General features: G+C 42.7%; 1 protein-coding gene across 5 annotated transcripts in view; it reads left to right on the forward strand.

Moving 5' to 3' along the window:
- The first annotated feature begins 984 nt into the window (after positions 1-984).
- nfe2l1b (nfe2 like bZIP transcription factor 1b) overlaps positions 985-20,811 on the forward strand; it is a 36,214-nt gene continuing 16,387 nt past the window's right edge. The window contains exons 1-5 of one of the 5 annotated variants that reach the window (XM_084322797.1): positions 985-1,119; positions 2,176-3,001; positions 4,497-4,712; positions 9,505-9,594; positions 13,578-13,736. In XM_084322797.1, the coding sequence (XP_084178923.1) occupies positions 2,444-3,001; positions 4,497-4,712; positions 9,505-9,594; positions 13,578-13,736 (1,023 nt within the window). In that variant the 5' untranslated portion in view covers positions 985-1,119; positions 2,176-2,443. Of the gene's footprint in view, positions 1,120-1,798; positions 1,920-2,175; positions 3,002-4,496; positions 4,713-9,504; positions 9,595-13,577; positions 13,737-20,811 lie in introns of those variants that run through there. The other 4 variants (XM_084322799.1, XM_084322798.1, XM_084322801.1 and 1 more) reach the window with 4 other exon arrangements.

Raw genomic sequence — 20,811 nt, forward strand, 5'->3', positions numbered from 1 at the left:
TGTTCCTTCTAATGTAGCTGACTCACCAATTGGAAAAGTGTGCTTTGACCCATCTGGTTGTAAGATCCATGCTCTTTTTCAACGTAATGTTGTTTCTGTTTCACATGGAATAGCTTTTTGGAATAGTTGTGTAAGCAATCTATGCTGGAAAAAAGTTGACTGACAATTTATTTTTGGGTAAATTAATTTATTAATCTGTTACTTGGTTAGGTCTTTCTTTGTTAAATTAAAAAAAAATATATATATATATATATATATATATATATATTGATTTTTTTTAAGCTGTGCCTTCTGTGATTCCCATACTGAGACTGTTGTCCATCTGTTCTGGAAATGTTGACATACTCAAACTGTGGCAAGATATTTGTAGATTTATCTTGGGTAAAATTTTTAGTAATTAAGCTTTTACTGGAAATGTGTTTTTTCTTCTTCTTACGGATCACACAATGTATGAAAAAGTATTTTCTAATTTCTTTGCAAAGAAATTCATTACATTTATAAATCACATTTTCAAGAAAGAAATGGGAGCTATACATCGGCAAAGATTTATTTATGTCTAATTGTTTAACTTGAATTGTTATAAATTATTTGTATTATTGCATTGTTAAAGGCCCATGAAATCAAATGTTTCAAGTTTATTTTAGCACATTATTGATCGTCGTATGCCAGTGTCTGTTCAACTTCCAACCAATGACAAACAGTTGTTTCATATGTTGTCTTTCTGTCTAGGATGTATATATAATTCGAAAAAATAAAATAAAAATAAAAGACAGAAATTAGGACTACTCAACAAAAAGTAGTTTCTATACCCACTGTTAACTCTTGATAATAATACCTATTCTCATCCCAACGTGTAGAGCACTGACTGTAAGCTTGCCACTAGAATGTTCTACGCATGCGCTGTAGGAAAGCGTGTTTTGATGTCAGGCAGTGCTGCTAGGAGGCTAGGCTAGCCAGCTAGCTAGCAATTTTGCAAGTCATGGTGGGCCATTCAATGAGAGGTTGGAGAATGACTTATTGGGCTATTCTGTGAAGCTTGTAATGAAAGAGGATTGTATTAATTGTCCCAAAGGGTAGTGGACTTGTTAGCGTGAAGACACAGTAGCAAAATCTTCATGCGTAAGTATGAAATTAAGGTTTTTCCAACTAACATTAGCTTTGCTAGCTAGCTACTTACTGGCTCTGATAGCAGTTAGCTAATGTCAGCTAACCTGCTTTAGTTGATACATGCAGTATCACATGATATATAGTTTTGTTTATAACATTAGATACATTGCACATGGCAAAGCAAATCATTGGTCATCGTGTCAAACAAGTTAAAGCATAGCTATAGCACTTGGTGTTAAAAGTTAACCTTATATAGCTAGTTAGCATTTTCCTCAATTCCAACAGCCTACCTATGCCTATTTCCTATTGGCCAAGGTTTGCCTGAATCATGTGTTGTTATCGTGTTTTAGGTCTGTGAGTGGACCGCCGACCTGTCAGTCACGTTTTCACCACTTGTTGCTAGGGAGATTGTTTGATGCTAGCTTACAGCGGAAGTAGGTGGTCGAAAAATACCGGCACCTGTCACTTTTTATATAAACAGTTTTGCAAGCAGCTGGTGTGACAAGACTGCTTCGCTTTGCTAGTTTATCTTTCGTAATATAAGTGTTTGCATATCATAACAGAGTTTGTGGTCTCGGTGAATGCTTGCTAACTAACGTTAGTAGGACAAAGATAGGCCGTGTGCGTGCGTGTGAGAGGAGGGAGGCACCCTGCTGCTAACGTACTACGTTGTCGTTGGTTCTCAGAAAACGTTTGCTAGCTTTTGGGACTCTCCCTCATTCACCTTCAGCTGTATCCAGTAAAGATAGATGTCCTGTCTTGAGTTTGGATAATGCATTAATTCTAGCAGCTGTTAGCTCTCACTACATTTGGTAAGCAAATGCAATAAGGTTCTTACATTTGCGATGCTATTATCAGTTTCTGTTCTATAATCTTGGGAGGATGCAGTGGTCTTCAGATGGCTAGCAAGTCGTTTATCTTTCATTACAACGTGCTTACCGCTTTGTATAGATTGCTATGACTTTGTGTGTGTGAGTGAAAGTATTGATTATGAATGTATGTCTTTGTTGCCCCAAGATCAATTTGTTGCAATTGACTTCACCCAATAAAATGGCTCACTTTCCTCAGGTATGGGAGGATGAGGACCTTATGAAGAAAAAAGCCTTGGAACACTAAGCAAACTGTCCCCAAGACGTGGAAATACCCTTTTGGATTGTATTCCAACTTTGATCTGACAGAATCCTGCTAAAGCCCCTCCCCGCAATCTCTCGAAACCATTTATTTCCTCTATTCATCTCAACCTTGCAGTGTAAATAAAGAAGTGTTGCTGCACTGTAGTTTGCCCCGTTTTTTGTTTTTTATTTTTTACTTTCACTTTTTGTTCCTTTGTAAAGAAATGCTTTACCTGAAAAAGTACTTCACAGAGGGCCTGATTCAGTTCACCATCCTTCTGAGCCTCATTGGGGTGCGGGTGGACGTCGACACCTACCTGAGCAATCAGCTGCCCCCGTTGCGTGAGATCATCCTGGGCCAGAGCTCCGCCTACACCCAGACCCAGTTCCACAACCTGCGCAACACGCTGGACGGCTATGGCATCCATCCCAAAAGTGTGGACCTGGACCATTTCTTTACCACCCGCCGGCTGCTGAACCAGGTGCGCCAACTGGATCGACTCTCCGTGCCCAGCACCGAGCTCAGTACCTGGCTGGTGCACCGTGACACGGAGACGGTGGTGTCCGCCACCAGCCAGTCCAGCCCCGGCATCACCCTGGACAATGGGGCCGGCCTAGAGGACGCTAACGACCCTGACGCTACCCCGGCCATGAGGGGAGGTGGCGGCGCGCCTGAATCCACTTACAACCTGAACGCAGCGGACAGCAGCCTGGGAGCGGTGGCCTCTGAGGGAGGTCAGGAACAGGGCAGCAGGGAGGCCAACGAGGACCTCTCCAAAGAGGTACTGGAAAACCAAGAGCGATGTTAACAAGGAGGGGTCTGGCCCATGTCATCATCAACATGAATGTTAACTAATCAATGGATCAGTGGTGGTGGTGTTATAAGATATGGGTATTAACATGGGGAGGGTATGCTAGCAGCTGAGAAATGGGTGTGGACCATAACAGTTGACTGAATAGTGGTGAAATGGTTACACTACTTGTCAGTTAGCTGGCTGATATCCATTGCTGATTTTACACTTGGATGTCAGACTTTCCTTTTTTCTTTTTCTTTTTAAATGTAATTTAACGTAGTTACATCCATTCCATTCTGACCACAACCCTGGTCAACATGGAATGCATAGCAACCTTTGATCCCTCCTTTGGATTCTGCCACCAGGCAACAAGTTGCGTTGTTGTGCAAGCTGCATTGTCGTGTAAGACACAAATTTCTCGGTTGTAATTCAAATAGCCCACACTTGACCCGACACCTTTGTTGGCCGGACTCGGGTGGTCGGCCCAATACGAGCCAATGTCTGTTACTGACTGACTCCCCTTTGTTGAAACATGTGTGTGAGTCCACGCTCCATTGTTAAAACATGCATGCGTTGCCTGCAGTAAGGCATCAGACCACAGTGAAGCCACACAAGCTCCTGAAAACAGTGTGATCTGTGTAACAGTGGACCACATGAACAACATGCCAATTTTGGTTGAGCCAAATAATACACCGGTATAGTAGGGCTGGGCGATTAACGAGTTTCAATTTCAATTACCATTTTGGCTTCCCACGATCATTAAAACAAGATACAACTATTATTGTGCAGCATGCTGTGGCGCTCTCATTTTGTCTTGTAAATGCAGCGCACCCTTCCTTCACTGTGGTGTGCACCACCCCGACAGTAGTTTCAGCCCGTGTTGAGAGGGAGGAGGTAGCCACGCCGCTTTTCTCCAGTTAAACGTCTTTGGTAACTAGTATAAGATGGCAGAAAGGCAGCCATTGGTCAGGAACAATGGTAATAAATCATCATATGATCTTCTCAAATCAGTGAGTAATCGTGTTTAATAATCATTATTTCAATCTCGATAATTGTGATTATGATTTTTGCCATAATCGCCCATAAAAGCCCTACAATGAGGGCGAGTCTACATTTAGATCACATGACGGCATCCATTGGCAAGGGGTTATCCCACGGTTGCATCATCCAACCAGACGTTACGTGACCTGCCAGACCTTGCTGCTAAAATTACACACTGTCATGGATTAACATGTAGTCATCATATGACAAAAAACATTAACATAATGGGGAAATCCCCACTGTTACACCTAGCCTGAATTCTCTAGAGTACGGTATGTACCCTGGTACGCCTGTAGGATTAATTTAACCAGAAGATTTGCTGGGCTTTTGAATTACCACCCCACCTAAATGTTAAACTGGCTTTGATTTGGAATAATTTAGTATGTGATCTTTTCTCTGTGTTTGCTTAAATGTCTCTGTTGTGCGGGATGTGTACTTCCAGGACATTGATTTGATCGACATCCTGTGGCGACAGGACATTGACCTTGGCGCGGGACGAGAGGTGTTCAACTACAGCAACCGTCAGAAGGAGAGCGAGGAAGAAAAGCCCAGCAGCCCACAGGAGAGCGAGGAGGCCACTGAGGCGCAGGAGACCTGGAGGAACGATGTGAAGCCTCAGCCGGTGGATGGAGAGACGGGAGAGAGCATACCAGAACAGGTCAGTGGTAGAGGGCGACCAATACTGATACCTTGGGAGTAAAAACTAAAAAAGAACTCTCAATATCAATATATCGGACGATATTCGCACAAAGTAATGTTTTCCCAGATTGAGTACTCGCATGAATTACTTGAGTTGTACTTGAATAATTGTTTAGGGAAATCTATTTTTAGAACGCATCTTAAAGCGCAAGGGAGCAGCAATAATGAGATGTTGCGCGCCGCGGAGTCACACACAGACTCTACTGGTTTTATTATGTCTGGTTCCGCAGACATAACGATGCACAGCAATATACAGTACCCGATGCTTAATGCGTATTGCTAGTCAAAACAGTCTGTTACCAGGGCGGCTAGGTGGCACAGTGGGCAAGGCGCTCGCCACCAACGCAGGAGATGCTGGGTTCGAGCCCAGCTCTCGGCGTTGCTACCAGCTTGGCTGGTCGTTCATACTAATACAATTGGCAGTATTAGGGGGTGGGGATCAGACGTTGTGGACAGCGACTCCTACAGGTCGGTTGGTGCGCCTGCGCAGTAGAATCAGGAAGCGACGGGGGCGGCGTGTCCCTCCCACGCAGACCCTCGCCGCTGAGAGATCGCGCTGTGCAGGTGAAAAGATGCGACGGCTGCCTCCTCATGTACCGGAGGGGACATGTGATGCAAGGCTTCATCCACATTGCAGCCGGCCTCTGGGAGGCATGGCCTAACAACGTTCGAGACAGGGGAGGGTAGAATTGGACAATACGAAATTGGGGAAGGGAGAAAAATAGAAAAATGGGGAGAAAAAGTAGATAAAAAAAAACAGTCTGTTACCATTTGTACCTACCTCCATTCTCTCCAGCAGGTATCTCAGCTCATGGAATGGCATGTCCGTATCAATTAATATATGAACGCTACGCAAAGTGGGCGACATGATGTTGTTGGCACAATTTGGAAATGCACAAACACAAACCGCTGTTTTTTTCTTTTAGATAACGCTAAGCTAGCTGTATCCGAATGTAACTTAAAAAAGAATCACACCACTATCTCCATGTTAGCTTGAAAAATTAGCCTGTAAAATATGGCTAATCGACCTGCCGGATATCCCTAACATACATGCTGAAACGATATATCGGTGATAAGCCAATATTGGCCGACCAAGCGTTATATCGGTCAGGCTCCAGTTAGTAGCCTGCAAGGGCTATGGTGAACCAGCATCTTCTCCAGGGGGTGTACATTCGTACATTAAGCCGCTGCGTGAGACAAAAAGAGGAGATGGGCGTCTCCGCTTTAAATCACTCGATCTTGAATAAGACTCAGCCTATTTTTAGATGCAAACGTTCGTCGTTCATTCACACTTGGCTGCTCTGCCCCCTAGTGGCGTCCCACAAGCATCTGCTTGCTATCTCGACAACATCATCATGTGCACTTACACACCGCGCAGACACAGGGTAGCCACAGGGCAGACACGGGGCAGCCACAGGGCAGCCAGCCACAGGGTAGACACGGGGCAAACACAGGGCAGACACGGGGCAGACACGGGGCAGCCACAGGGCAGACACAGGGTAGCCACAGGGTAGATACAGGGCAAACACGGGACAGACACAGGGCAGACACCCAGAGCTAACCGTCTCAACACCATGGTATGAAAGCTCCTGGTAGAAAACCATTACACTCAGTAGAACACCATTACATTTTACTGACCTTGTTCCGTTTATAGGTTAGCTAAGTATTTTAATTCGCCATTGCGAATGACAGAGGGCGGTGGGAGGGGGGTCAGCCTCTATTTCACTGCCCTGAGATGTGTTTCTCCATTTGTCCAATATCAGGGTCGATGTGCGATGTTACTGTTTCATATGTGTAATGTGTGTGTGTACTGTGTGCGTTGTGCCCTAAGGGCACCCGAGCCTGTGCACAGTAGGGTTGCACGATACACAGATACTAGAAAACGGTCCAATACTCCATTTCATTAGTATCAATACTTTTAGAATAATAACATTTTCTATGAGTTGAGTGGATGCATGACCGGAGCACTGTGTGTGTGTGTGAGCATGAGCATGCACGCTTTGCGTAGTGGGTGTGTCAACAGTGTCAGCTGAACACACACCAAGGCATTTTCCACATTGTCTGTTTGTGATTCTGCCTAAAGACAGGACTCGACAGTGCGAGCATTTAATTTGCATTTGTGACTAAAATAGATGTGTGCGAATCTGAAAAATTATTTAGGAGCACATGTGTGAGTAAATATTATATCTTACAATTAGGGATGTCCCGATCCGATCACGTGATCGGGATCGGCGCCGATCACATGCTTTTCAGAGGATCGGGATCGGGAAAAAAAATTTAATAAAAATCGGCAGTCAATAAAAGATTTGTATTTTCTTTTTATTCAACAAACATGACCATGTTCACATCTTAAACTCATACGGAGGCCTTAGTTTTGGTTTTAAATTACATATAATATATCATTAATGTATTTATTGTCACACAGAGCAGAATAATTGTCCACAACAAACACATTCCCTTTAATTTACACCGTTGCAACAAACACATTCCCTTTAATTTAGACCGGCTACACGCTCACATCACAACAACAGTACAACACGTCGCTCCCGAAACACTGTTATCCACTCACTTGAGCAGCTAGAGGTTTGGAAGTTGGAACTAAGCATTTTAAAACAGCAATTGCAATGTTTGCAAGGACGACATTCCGTGTGGAGGAAAAACTCATGAAGCTGGAGCCTGGAGGCGGACTTTTCAGACTAACTTTTCACCTGGATAACGTCAATTATTTGCTGTGACTAAGGATTATCGTCGGCGTTTCAGACCGTAAGTCGAACACTGAATGTATACTAATGTGCAAACATATATTGAAACTTTTAATATTTCTTATGAAGCACATTTCTCAGGGTGAATGTAATAACAAGAGCCGCCGCGCTCGCGCCCCTCCAGGGACTATAGCCAACAGAGGGGCTTGTCTTGCTCCGCCAGTTTCTGACAAAAATGCGTCAAAATTGATTACTAATGTGAAAGATCGGATCGGGAACGATCGGAATCGGTAGATATTTAAAATCACATGATCGGAATCGGATCGGGAGAAAAAAAAGGCGATCGGGACATCCCTACTTACAATCTCACAGTTCGATGACCTAAACTAACGTTGGCTGCTAATGTCAACCAAGCTGGTCCCAAAACGGTTAAACTAATCCTGGAGCCGCTCGGCAGAGTCCGTTAAGTTAGTTTTGTTTTCCAGCTCCAACAGGAATGGGAGGGACCGAGTCTGAGACCCTCTCTCTCCCTCTCTATCTCTGTGCGTGTCTCTCTGTGTGTGTCTCTCTGTGCGTTCAATGGTTTTAAGTAGCCAAACCTTACACTATAAAAACTAACTGGATAGGGATAGTTGATGATAATAAATATTTCACTTCATTAGCTGAAATATTCAAAAATCATTAAGTCAGGTATAAGCCATTCTCCTTCTCTTTTGTGTGTGTGTGTGTGTGTGTGTACATTTGCTATAGACTACTACTTTGACATGGATTAGGCTAATTAGCTTTAACAATCCTGATTCCTGAGCCTATTTTATTCAAAAGGAAGATATTTATTTACACGTATCATATTCTTTTATAAGCGTGGAGTGGAGAGATAACGCACAATAACACATGGACATTAGCTATATAACTCAGTAGGTGTAACAGAATAATTGTATTTTTTATTATTTAAGCTCAACGGTGTCAAAAATATTTTTATTTCCTTTTCCTGAGGTTTTAGGTTTTTGCTGTAATATTGTTTCAGAAACGGTATCATGACTTTTTTGGTATCGGTATGGAAGCCAAAATGTTGGTATTGTGACAACACTAATGCATACTCTGGTCGAGCCTCAGGCCTGTGAGATGCTTTGCATCTATGGCCCTGTTTAGACGGAAACGCTAGCAGGTGAATCCGCAAAAATATTTTTTCTGATGTGCCTTTTGTTTACAGCGTTTTTACGGGGAGAAACCGCAAAAAAGTGAGACCACCTTCCTGGGTGGAATTCCTAGAAACGATAAACCTTTGCACTATCATCTAAACTGTCAAACTGCATAAAACTATGAAGAAAGGGTTCTCAAGGCTCTCGTCGCGCGTACTGCTTACATCACAGGCATGCGCCAGTAGCCTAGAAGCGTAAACAAAGCATGTCTGATTCTATCCATGGCGATCACCTGAAGGCTACATTGGCAGTACTTTTAAATACACAAGAATCTGTCCCGCGGCTATCGCAACTATTAGTGACTGGAGCCACTGTCTGTGAGTGACTCTGCTTTGGTCCAATCACATTCCCCCACCCACAGTCTGCGAATCAGAGGCAGAGTAGGGCGGGTCTTTACAGCACGTCATGTGACATATGCGCCATCGTGTGACAGCGGGGCTCCGTCGTCTCGAGTCTTTACAGCCTCGTCTGCACGCAGAATTCCATCCCAAAACACTAGTCTAAACGCAACATTAAAAGTGAGACCGCAAGTCGACTTTTGCGGTTTCTGTTCAGACTCTCTCCGTCTAAACATGGCCTATGACACTATGTGTCCTTGTTACTTTTTACAGCCTGACCTCTTGTATGGCAACTCCTCGTGGCACTGCAGGGCACTATGCTTTGTAGGGAAGATTTTGTCCCATACCAATAATACATTTTCTGTTATGTCCGATAACCATGAAGAAAAAAAAAAAACTGTCCATAGGCCATAATTTGTAGTTAATCATGTACTTAACTTTTCATCCCAAACTCCAAACAAAGCCTACAAAGAGTCTGCCCCTGATGGAACCTCTTTGTTTTCCTACCTCAGCTCCCAGGCGGTGGCTCCCAGACTTCCCCGTCTCTACAAGAATGCATGAGGCTTCTGGAGGCCACCTTCCCTTTTGGAGAGGAGCCTGAGGTAAATGCATAAACTGTGGGGCCAGCTGTGGCCTAAAGATTAGAGAATCTGGCTTGTGACTTGATCCCCAGGACTGGCAGGAAGAATCTTGTTGGGGGGAAGTACTCTCTTGCCCTCAATATCATTGAATTACCCTTGAGCAAGGCACTTAAACCCCCAACTGCCCCATTGGAACTGCTCAGTGGCCAACAGTAGAGGACTGTGGTTGTACTGGGCAACTGTAACCCTGTAGCCCCTTCAGTGTTGCCAGATGGGACATGTTCAATTATCACCCCAGGCTTAAAATTATTGTTTGCAAGTCACAACCAATAAAACATACAGGCATACATTGGGCAAAATGATCATACAAATACGATGGTTATCGTACAACTGGTAACATTGAGCCCCTTTTTTACACAGCCTGTTCAGTGGAGGTGGTCATGTTGCCGAATCGGCATCTGTGTAGAGCGGACAGGGGTGTGACGTTTTGGCGATGTGTTGTGTGTGAGACTCGCCACTGGGGGATTTAAAAGATCTCTGAAGAAATGGTTGCTTGCACGAATCCGCCATTATACGCATCAGCGTGTTGTATACGATCAACGTCCCAGTCAACAGCATCACATCGTGGCCGAAAGGTGGAACAATTTTTTACTTTTATTGAGTAGGTCAAACTGAGTGGTCGATCGATTTGGATTTGAAACAGCTCATTCTGAGCTGATTCATTTGAATGGCTAAGTTATATTGTAATAAGCATAGTCTGTATAGCTGGTTAAGGACTGTGGGTGCTTGGCTGAGTGTCTGTCCCTGATGCACTTGCAATTTAAAAGTAAGTAGCAACATGATTGGAAATTGATCCCTGGATCATGACGTCTGCAATCTTTATGGCTTCCGGCTATTGGAGTGAAATGCTTGGCCTTACAACTGCAAGATAACGTTTAAACACTGATATGCTATATATAGCCTATGCTACAGAATTCATTCAAGAATATAAGTTTAAGTAGGCTTAATGGCCAACATCAGAATGGCTAAACTATGGAACTCTATATAGCATAATAAACAGTTTCTCAGATTCCGGGGGTTGATTCCTGCTCTTCCCGGCAGCGTGTCGAAGTTCCCTTGAGCAAGACACGGGTCGCTTTCACATATAGTTTTGGTGGACTCTGTGTGGTTCTGGTGGTGAAGTTGCAACATTGTTGCATTCTTCATTTGGTTCGCCTGCGTTCACATAGCAATTTGTCAAGCGCACCGAACTTTCTGAACAATATCACACGGTCGAAAAGGGCGCTCGTCTATTGGACACAATGGAGAGTGGAAATCCCTCCCATTCAGGAAGTGAAATGCGGAAATACACAAACTGCGTAGCAGTGATAGTAGCAGAGGCGTGGCATTGATAGAGAGTGGAAATGTGTGTGTGGCTGCGAGCCCGTGTGTGTGTCTGTGTGTGTGGACTGCGAGCCATGTCTGACTCCAGATCAGCGGATCACCCAAGTCTGTCCACGAGACATGTTTACACAGTGTGCTTGTAATGCCGTGCGCCATGGTAATAATAAGCCGTGTTTTTCTTCTTCTTCCTTGTTCTACCCAAGATGCACAGTTAGATATATAGATAGATAGATAGATAGATAGATAGATAGATAGATGCAGTGTGCTGCGCGCGGTATTAATAATAATAACAATAAGCTGCGGTGTTCCTTCTACCCAAGATGCCTAACTGACTACGTTTGGTCCGATGAAGGCGAACCGAGACCTATGTTTTTTGGAGGACCGAGTTCGCGTGTTTGGTCCGCGGACCGAGTTCGACTGCGCATTCACACAAACCCGAAAAACCGGACTATCGACTTCTGGTCCGATAGTCCGGACCAAACAGCCCCTGTGTGAAAGCGACCTTAACCCATAACTGCTCCCGATGAGCAGGTTGGCACCTTGCATGGTTGCCTCTGCCATCGGTGTGTGAATGTGTAAGTGAATGGGTGAATGTGAGGCATAAATTGTAAAGTGCTTTCTCTGTATGTCTTGCACATTATGAGAAGCGACAATAAAGCTGACTTTGACTTTGATAAAGGCGCTATATAAAATGCAGTCCATTTACCATTCCATTTGAATAGACTAATGTTGCTGCATCACACACAGTAGTGTGTCTATGTTCCACTTGTACTGTTAACAAACGGCTTAAAGTCCCTTGATGTTGTAGCTCAATGGAAGTCCCCCATCTAGGGCTGTCGCCTGTCACTAACAATTATTTTGTTATCGATTCATCTGTTGATTATTTTATCGATTAATCTAAACTATTAATTTACCAGAAAAATCTCTACAACAATTTATTATATTTGCAATTGAATATTTCAAAATGTTTAATGAGTATCCTCATCCTTTTTAGCTTTAGATTAAAAAAAATAAAAACTACCAGCCAGAGAGATAGCTTTTTAGTATATTTCCATGAATTATTACATGTATTGTGTGTTATCTCTCCACTCCACACTATGGTAGTGCTTGTGCCAGCACAGGAGATACGATTCAAATGTATTTTTTATATATAGGCTATATACATATTTAAATCAATATCTTCCTTTTGAATAAAATAGGCTCAGGAATCAGGATTGTTAAAGCTAATTAGCCTAATCCATGTCAAAAAGAGTAGCCTATAGTAAATGTATGCACACACACACGAGAGGGAGAATAGCTTATAGCAGACTTAATGATTATTATATTTTAGCTAAGTGAAATATTTATTATCAACTATCAAGTTAGTTTTTATAGTGTAACTTTTGGCTACTTCATTGATCATCATCATTGAACGTAAAGAGAGGGAGAGCCCCCCCCTTTCCTCACTATTAGAACTCCATGAAACTGATTTCTCCTGTGCCTGTGAGCTAGCTTAGCTTAGTTAGCAGCTAACGTTAGTTACGGTTTTTAACCGCGACGGGCATACAGGAATGGCAAGGATATAAAGCATGTTAGATGCATTTATTGGACCCGTTGCTCGCGGAGTTTACATAGAAACAGCGCGACTCACAAGAGGAGTTCACAGGCTGTAGAACGCAGGCTGAAGAGCTGCCATAGCTTCTAAAATGTAAGGTGGGGGTATCAGGCCCAGCCCCTCCCTTCCAGCTGGAGTGAAACATGGAAGTTATCAAATGTGAGAAACGTGCACTGTGACTGCCTGGCTCTAGGCAGAATCACGAATAGTGGTTTAAGAGAAGTTATTTATATTTTTTGCGTGATTCACTGTGCATTAGTTGGATTACACGTTGCGCATGTTATGACTTTGAACATCTGCCATTTCCACCGCAAATGGCACATACAATTAACAATACGATGCGTCGATCGTGAATATGCAAATCAATGAAATTTCCACATCGACTAGGGCGACGAATCGTGACAACCCTACCCCCATCACTGTCTCTACCCCCCACCCATGGCACCATCCATAAACCTCTATCTCTGCTGTTTCGCTGCAATTTTGAAAGCATTCTATGCGGACACCAAGTGGGAAGAGCAACATTTTTATGAGTCTTCCGCGTTTTATATACAGTATCTCTGAATATACGATGCACAGAAACTTTGCTTGTTTGGAGAGTGGTATAAATTTGTGTTATAAATGTGCACAGCTAGCAGAAGCACCTCAACAATCGGTTCACCCGCCATTATTGTTTAGAAAGCTGCCCGTATGTTATACTTCACACTATCACCCTGATGAATTGAAAATGGGGGACCCTGATGTAAACAAGACAAAAGTCTTTCTCTGGTCTGCATCCCCTTAACAATTGTGTGTATTGAGCTGTACTGTATTGTACCCATTCTGCAATCTGTTAATAAAGTTTTCAATCAATCAATCAGACGCAGGCGATGTTATGTCACGCCTCTAAAATAGGCGTTATGCCGGCTTTGTTTGGTTCAATGTAAAAAAAGAGAGCATAATGCCAAGACGATATAGCTAGGCTTTCATAATGTGTTCCGCACAATACGTGAGCCAAACGTCTGTGTTCTCTGTATTCTGTCATTAGTTTCCAGCCCCAGTTGTGACCCCAGAGATAGGGGTTTCTAATGAAGAAGCTCCATCGACATCTGTGGGCCTCCCTTTGGCCCCCACCACACCCCAGGCAGAACCACAGTTGGATCTAGAGCAGCAGTGGCAAGACATCATGGCCATTATGGAGCTACAGGTATGTGCCGTAACCTCTTAACACATTCCGTGCCATTCACGAGAATTCTCGTTTCTGGGCCTAAGTTGTTCAGTGCCATAAACAAAGATTCTCGTTTCTGGGTTGTTTTTCCTTTTTTTTTCGATTGTAATACCCTATTCAATGTCAGGGAGCTGTATGTTGCCTGTAAAATGCATAGCCTACTGGGACTCCGAAGGTGCAGTACCGGCCACATCCTACCAGGCGTTCGAACAGCAACAAATTTGAACTATCATTTATATGTTTGGCGCAAAATGCAGCCCGAGCTGCTAGATGCTCGCAAAGTGCCATGACTTTGTGCGTTCCGCCCACAGGCACGTCATCCCGAATACGGTAGCCCACCTGGTTAAGGATTAGTATCAATCCAGATTTAGTTTAAAGGAACAGTTCACTTTGTTAAAAAAGTGGAAGGGGATTGGGAATTGGCATAACGACTAACATTGGGATGGGAGAAAAACGGAGGAAAAAGGAGGGGGGAAAAGATAAAAAAATAATAATAATAATAATAATAAAAATATATGGTTATATCCATCAATATACCCAGTCTGCCACCGTTGAAAGCCTATGGAGATGTTTACCTTCTTTGCAGGGCTATAACTTTTTAAATTGTATTGTTATATTGACATTACTATGGCCCATTCAACATCGATTATCTATCGTTCAGGATGTGGGAACGTTATATTTTTTCATTCATACATTGTTGTGTTAATACCGTCTAGAATATAAGTATGTTTTTAAACTTTTCTGCTGTAATTCCAAAAACGAGAGTTATAGGCCCTGACGTATAATAGATTATCGATTGGCGTTTCTTTCCTATACACGCTATATTAAAAAATTCAAATGTATATGATCGGTATACATTATGCTTCATCATGCGTGAAGGAAAGGGGGGGGTCATTTATAATTCCTTGATAGTCGGTAACGGCTTTATTTAGTATGGGTTGATATATTGATCAGATGGTTTGCAGTGAAATGAATAAACAATCGGGGCTGAAAATAACGTTACTGTCCTCTTACCGTTCGCCGATGAGACTGGAGGAAAAAGATCCCAATTATTTGACGTCGATCTCCTACATCCATTTCTTGTTTGTATGGCGCAATAAACGCCGAAATCATATCGATTATTAAGTTTAGAAAGCGATCCAAATGCACTATAGTGTTTGTCTGGATCCACGTAACAAGATGTGACTGCCGGAGGGATTTCCTCGACGCACCGATCACCACTTCCGGTTTTGCCGAGAGTGTAACTTGCCCAACCATCCACCAGGCGGCGGTATTGAGGCGTTGCAATCTCATACAGGGTCCCACTGCAGTCCGGAGGTTGGCTGGATGAATTATGAATGCCATGGCGAAAACATTTAATATTGATCCCAAAAAACGGCGTAAGTCGTTCTTGGCGTTCAACGCCTGGCGGGCAAAAATGGCGTAACTCGTTCTTGGCGTCCAAAGTGTTAAGGCCGGGCCGTTACCGGGCGATAAAAAGATTACCGCCATTAATCTATTCTCATAGTTGGGTCTGGGAGCCAATTACATTAGCTGATGTATACCTGGAGAGCTTTCCTCTCATTTCATTATAGACACAGACCAGCGCGGACCTTCAATGACATGCAATAGACCTGTCGCTAAACCACGGCCCCTTTGAAACCTCGGACAAACAAAGCCGACCGTGAATGACTCTCGTTGACGATGGCCGCAGGCAGCCCCTTTCCTGATTGTGATGCAAGCCTTGCTTCACAGTCACGAAAGGGGCTAGGCCGCGGGAGATTTACCACAGCAGGTAATAGACCTTTTTTTTAAAGATAACACAAATATTTCATCTAGAAGCAGACAGAGAGGGTTACAATATGCAGTGGAAAAGTACGTTCATGAGATACACATTTACCTTAGACCTCCATGGTGATGCAAGCATTAGCTATAGATAACGTCTCAAGCATTACTTACAGTTGACTTGATTGAAGATTACAAGAACTATGACGATAATCCATGATTACTACTATTGCTGATACATTTAGTTTAAGGCTAGTGGTCCAACGCAGTATACGAGCTAGACCCGACAGTTGTGTCACTAGTCACTAGAATGAGGAAAAAGGTGAGAGCTGTCACTTGCCAACAATCCTCCTCCATAAAGGGGTGAGACGTCAGAGAATGGTATTCTGCACATTCTAGTGTACATCAGGTCAAATGATTGATTACACTAACTATAAATGTATAGTGATAGAGACCAAAGTAAAAATACCTAATAATAAAATAGACCTAATAGGGGGCGACAGTGGCTTGGGAGTAGAGCAGTCGTCTGGTAATCCGGAGGTTCCCGGTTTGATTCTCGCTCCTCCCGGGCAGCGTGTCGAAGTGTCCTTGAGCAAGACACTGATGAGCAGGTTGGCACCTTGCATGGTTGCCTCCACCGTCGGTGTGTGAGTGAATGGGTAAGATGTGAGAAACAAATTGTAAAGTGCTTTGGATAAAAGCGCTATATAAATACAGCCATTTACCATTTACCAAAATACCTGTAAATCACAGTATATGGGTACAGGACATAGCTTTTCTTATAACACTAAGTATAAGTTATATTTAATATAAATATAAATAAATGCATATACAACATATTCTCAAGATGGATCACTCTGATTAGAAAAGAAAACCCACAACTAAAGTGTACATAAATAGCCACTATTTTTAATATATACAATAAATATACATGGATTTACAGTTACACAAATGGATGTACGATATAAACTGGAATAGCGAACAATATCATGTGTTGTTGTGATACATCTAGGGCTGCCGCTGTATTGATGTTTTCCTTACCGCACAAATTTGCGAAATATTTCCTACCGCTGCGGTTACCGCAAAAAAAAAAGGTTTGAATGCTTTTTTTTCTTTTTTTTTAGTAGTCTACTCTTTATAGCATATAGCCTGCCTCTAGTCTAAATGTCTATATTTAGAGGATGACTTTGCAGCATGAATATTGTTTGGGATTCGGCAAGCATGCATTCGTTATTGAAAGTGAAACACTGATTCGAAGTCCCCTCTGGTCGTGCGCCGTTCACTCGGTGTCGCAGGCAGGGGTGGTAGCGCCCGGCGGTTCTGGAACGTTGGTGATGATGTCATAGTAGAACCTTCTAGAACCTCTAACATTCCTATTTAAGCATTCTGTTTAGCTTTCTAGTAATGTCCACCTTCCATTGGGGGAGCCTGCTCCACACTCCTCATCTGGAGTAAGAGGGGAGGAGAGAGGGGTGATGGATAAGGAGAGAGGGGTGATGGATAAGGGGAGAGGGATGAGGGGGAGAGGTGAATGAGGAGAGAGGGATGAGGGGGAGAGGTGAATGAGGAGAGAGGGATATTATTCAGTTCATATATTCAGTTCATCAATGACATGATTGTAAAGCTGCACACATTCCATGATAGACTCTTTATAGCATATAGCCTGCCTCTAGTCTAAATGTCTATCTTTAGAGGATGACTTTGCAGCATGAATATTGTTTGGGATTCGGCAAGCATGCATTCGTTATTGAAAGTGAAACACGGATTCGAAGTCTCCCCTCTGGTCATGCGCCGTTCTCTCAGTGTCGCAGGCAGGGGTGGTAGCGCCCGGCAGTTAGCCCCCCGACCCTTTCTTCTTATTATAAAGTTACTACTTATGATTAACAAAGGCATTCGTTTTGTGGCATTAACGTTATATAGTTACACTTACACGTTCAATAACATCAGCGTATTTACCGGACCATAGCAAGGCAAGCATTTGCTCAGAGCGTGCTGAGTTGTGCCCATTCTGCGGTCTGTTAATAAAGTTTTCAATCAGACAAGTGTATAGAACGAAGGGCTTTTATTATAACATTTGTTGCAGTAAAATCATTATGCCTCGTTTAGTACTCCTGAGGAGCGATGGTAGTCCACTCCGGCGGGGAGCTAACGTTATTAGCTTTGTTGTGAGCTCTGATCAATGGCTGACATTCAGGAAGTTAAAAAACGAATAAGCGCTTGCCGATTGGTGGTAACAGCAGAGGCGGTGCAAGCGGTGTGACGTAATTGGCAGAATCGACTGTCAATCAAAATTGTTGTTGCATTGCTTTGGTTGAGAGTATTATTATAAAAAACAGCGGTGATGCGGTATTCAGCTAAACTCTGCGGTGGGCGTGATGTAACAGCGGTAATGCGGTAACCGCGGCAGCTCTAGCATACATCTATGGTAATTTAACATTATATTCTTGTAGCCAAATGAATCCTGTGACGAGGCTTAAAATTGATTTTGTCCCAACCCCAGACCCATAGTTCACAAATCGAATTAAAATGTTATCGCTGGATGTGCATTGTCAATCTCCTGACCCGTTAGTCATAGTCACAACATTTGCTGTGATTATTGATGACCCTTGGAAGGAGAAACATGTTGATTTTGGTTACCCTGTAACCTTTCTTCTAGTACCTCCATTATGGATTAATAGCCTGGTCTGTTGACATTTGCAATATCAGCAACTGTTGATGAAGATTAAGTACTTTAACATTTTAAACCAGCAATCTGAGGGACACAGAGCAGCATAACTGGACCACTTTAACAACCTTCAGGTCAATATATCGAGGGTTGAATGCACTGGAATACAAGAACACCCTATAGAATATGTACTGTACTTTTACCTTTGAAACTTAATACAGTACTGTAGTGATTGTAATGGTACATAATTCACCCACGGACCTATTGTTAGGAACATTCTAGAAAATGTGTGCCGCCCGAACATTCTGGAACGTGTGTGATGATGTCACGGCAGTACATTCTAGAACCTTATTTTTGCCCGATCATTCTGGAACGTTGGTGATGATGTCATAGTAGGACCTTCTAGAACCTCTAACGTTCCTATTTAAGCATTCTGTTTAGCTTTTTAGTAGAGCTGGGCCGTTAACGTGCTGCGTTAACGCTATACTAGTATCGCGCGATAATATAATTAACGCATTAATCTAAAAAAATTTAAAAAAAAATAAATAAAATTTACCTTTATTTACCCAGGGTAGGTTCGCTGAGCACAGATGCTCTTTTTCAGGAACGCCCTGCTTCACATTCACACAGTTCCATTCACACCTGGGAGCTGCCCAGTACAACCACAGTTGACACCATTGGCCACTGAGCAACTCCACTGGAGCAGTTGACTGTTTGTTGTCACATAGTTCAAGTTTGAAATGATTCTTTCTGTTTTGCTCCTGAGAGTGTGCTAGATACTGTACTGTACTGGTAATATTATTTATTTGTGTTAACTTCTGAATAAAACAACTTATTAAACACAAGTACATCTTATTGAACATTATTTTGATATTTCATTACCAATTATCATAGCAAAACAGCTTTTTCAAACAGTCTGTAATGCATTTTGGAAACGGGAGATGGGCTCATGGTGTAATGGGCCACCTGGCCTGAGAAACATAAGGAGGAAAGAAAAAGTTCTGGTCATTATTACGGTAAAACACACATATTTTGAATGCCTTCTGCAGTTTTTTTTTTTTTTTTTTTTGAGCCATTTTAATCTAGATTAATCTAGATTAAATCCAGGATTGCAGATAGATTAATCTAGATTAAAACATTAATCTATGCCCACCTCTACTTTTTAGTAATGTCCACCTTCCATTGGGGGAGCCTGCTCCACACTCCTCATCTGGAGTAAGAGGGGAGGAGAGAGGGGTGATGGATAAGGAGAGAGGGGTGATGGATAAGGGGAGAGGGATGAGGGGGAGAGGTGAATGAGGAGAGAGGGATATTATTCAGTTCATATATTCAGTTCATCAATGACATGATTGTAAAGCTGCACACATTCCATAATGCTCACTTTAGTCCAAAAACATAAATCAGACCTCTTTCATTGTCACTCATGTCCTGTCTTGGGTTGACCTGTGTCGTCTGTGAGGGCAGTAACATCTCCAGCACACCTCATTCTGTGAAAAGAAAACACAAAAAGCTGAGTATTAGCTAAGCATAGACGGATAATAATAATAGTTCATTTATGGAGCATCTTTCATACATAAAATGCAGCTCAAAGTGGATTTTATTGACAACAAACATAACAACTTTGACAGATCAACATTTGTATTTGCCTTGTCAGGGATAAAACAAAAAGTCCAGGACTTATTTACATCGTTGTCCCTGTTGTTACTGGTTTCAAGTGGCACTATGGCATCTGAAGTGCATCGAGCATTTTTTCTTTTTTTTTTTAAACTTTATTTTTTAGTGTTTATCGCTTTTTCTGGTCAAGCATAAACAGGTTGAAATGGGATGTAGAGCAGGGGAAGACATTCTGAGAAATGACGGCGGGTCCGGGAATCGAACTCGTGTCCCCCAGATCCGTGACGAGCACGGTTTTCCCCGACGCAGAGATAGCGCCGAGATATGCGGTGAGCTACGGGAGCTCCCCCCATCATCGAGCATTCTTAGTGCATGTAGTAGTATTCTGTTGTCAGTTAGCCAGTTCTTTATACTATCAATGGTGGTCACTGCATTACATCTATAACTATAACTGTCCTTGTTGGTCATCATTTCCACTGTTATGCACCTGGCTTGCGGTAACGTTGCGGTAACGTTGCTGATGAGATGAGGAACTAGCTGGCTCTACTAGTACTAGCCCTGCTATCAATCCAGTCCAGAGTATAAGCTAACGTTATGATACAGAAAGCTAACGTTATGATGCAGAAAGCTAACGTTATGATGCAGAAAGCTTATGTTATGATACATAAGGCTAACGTTATGATGCAGAAAGCTAACAAGGTTGTCATTCGAGAGGTAGGGTCTGTGTCTTTTCGGAGCAGACACGAGAGCCCGGATATACGCTAGCTAGTTGGCAGTCAAAGTCAAATGTTAGCAAACTAATAGTTTGGTCTACGTTTCTAATACATGCCGTCAAATATTATGTCTTTATGAATTGACCTTACCTTTGAGCAAACATAAGTGTCCATGGTAATGGTCTTCACATTCAGTTGTGTATGTGGTCGACGACACAGCAGAATCCATCGCTTGCATTTGTCGAGTTGTCTTTTGGGCTTCGGAAAAGGTATGAAATACTCCTCCATCCAGTCTTTC

The sequence above is a fragment of the Notolepis coatsorum genome, assembly GCF_963971535.1.
Source record: "Notolepis coatsorum genome assembly, chromosome: 10".
Classification (NCBI taxonomy): Eukaryota; Metazoa; Chordata; class Actinopteri; order Aulopiformes; family Paralepididae; genus Notolepis; species Notolepis coatsorum.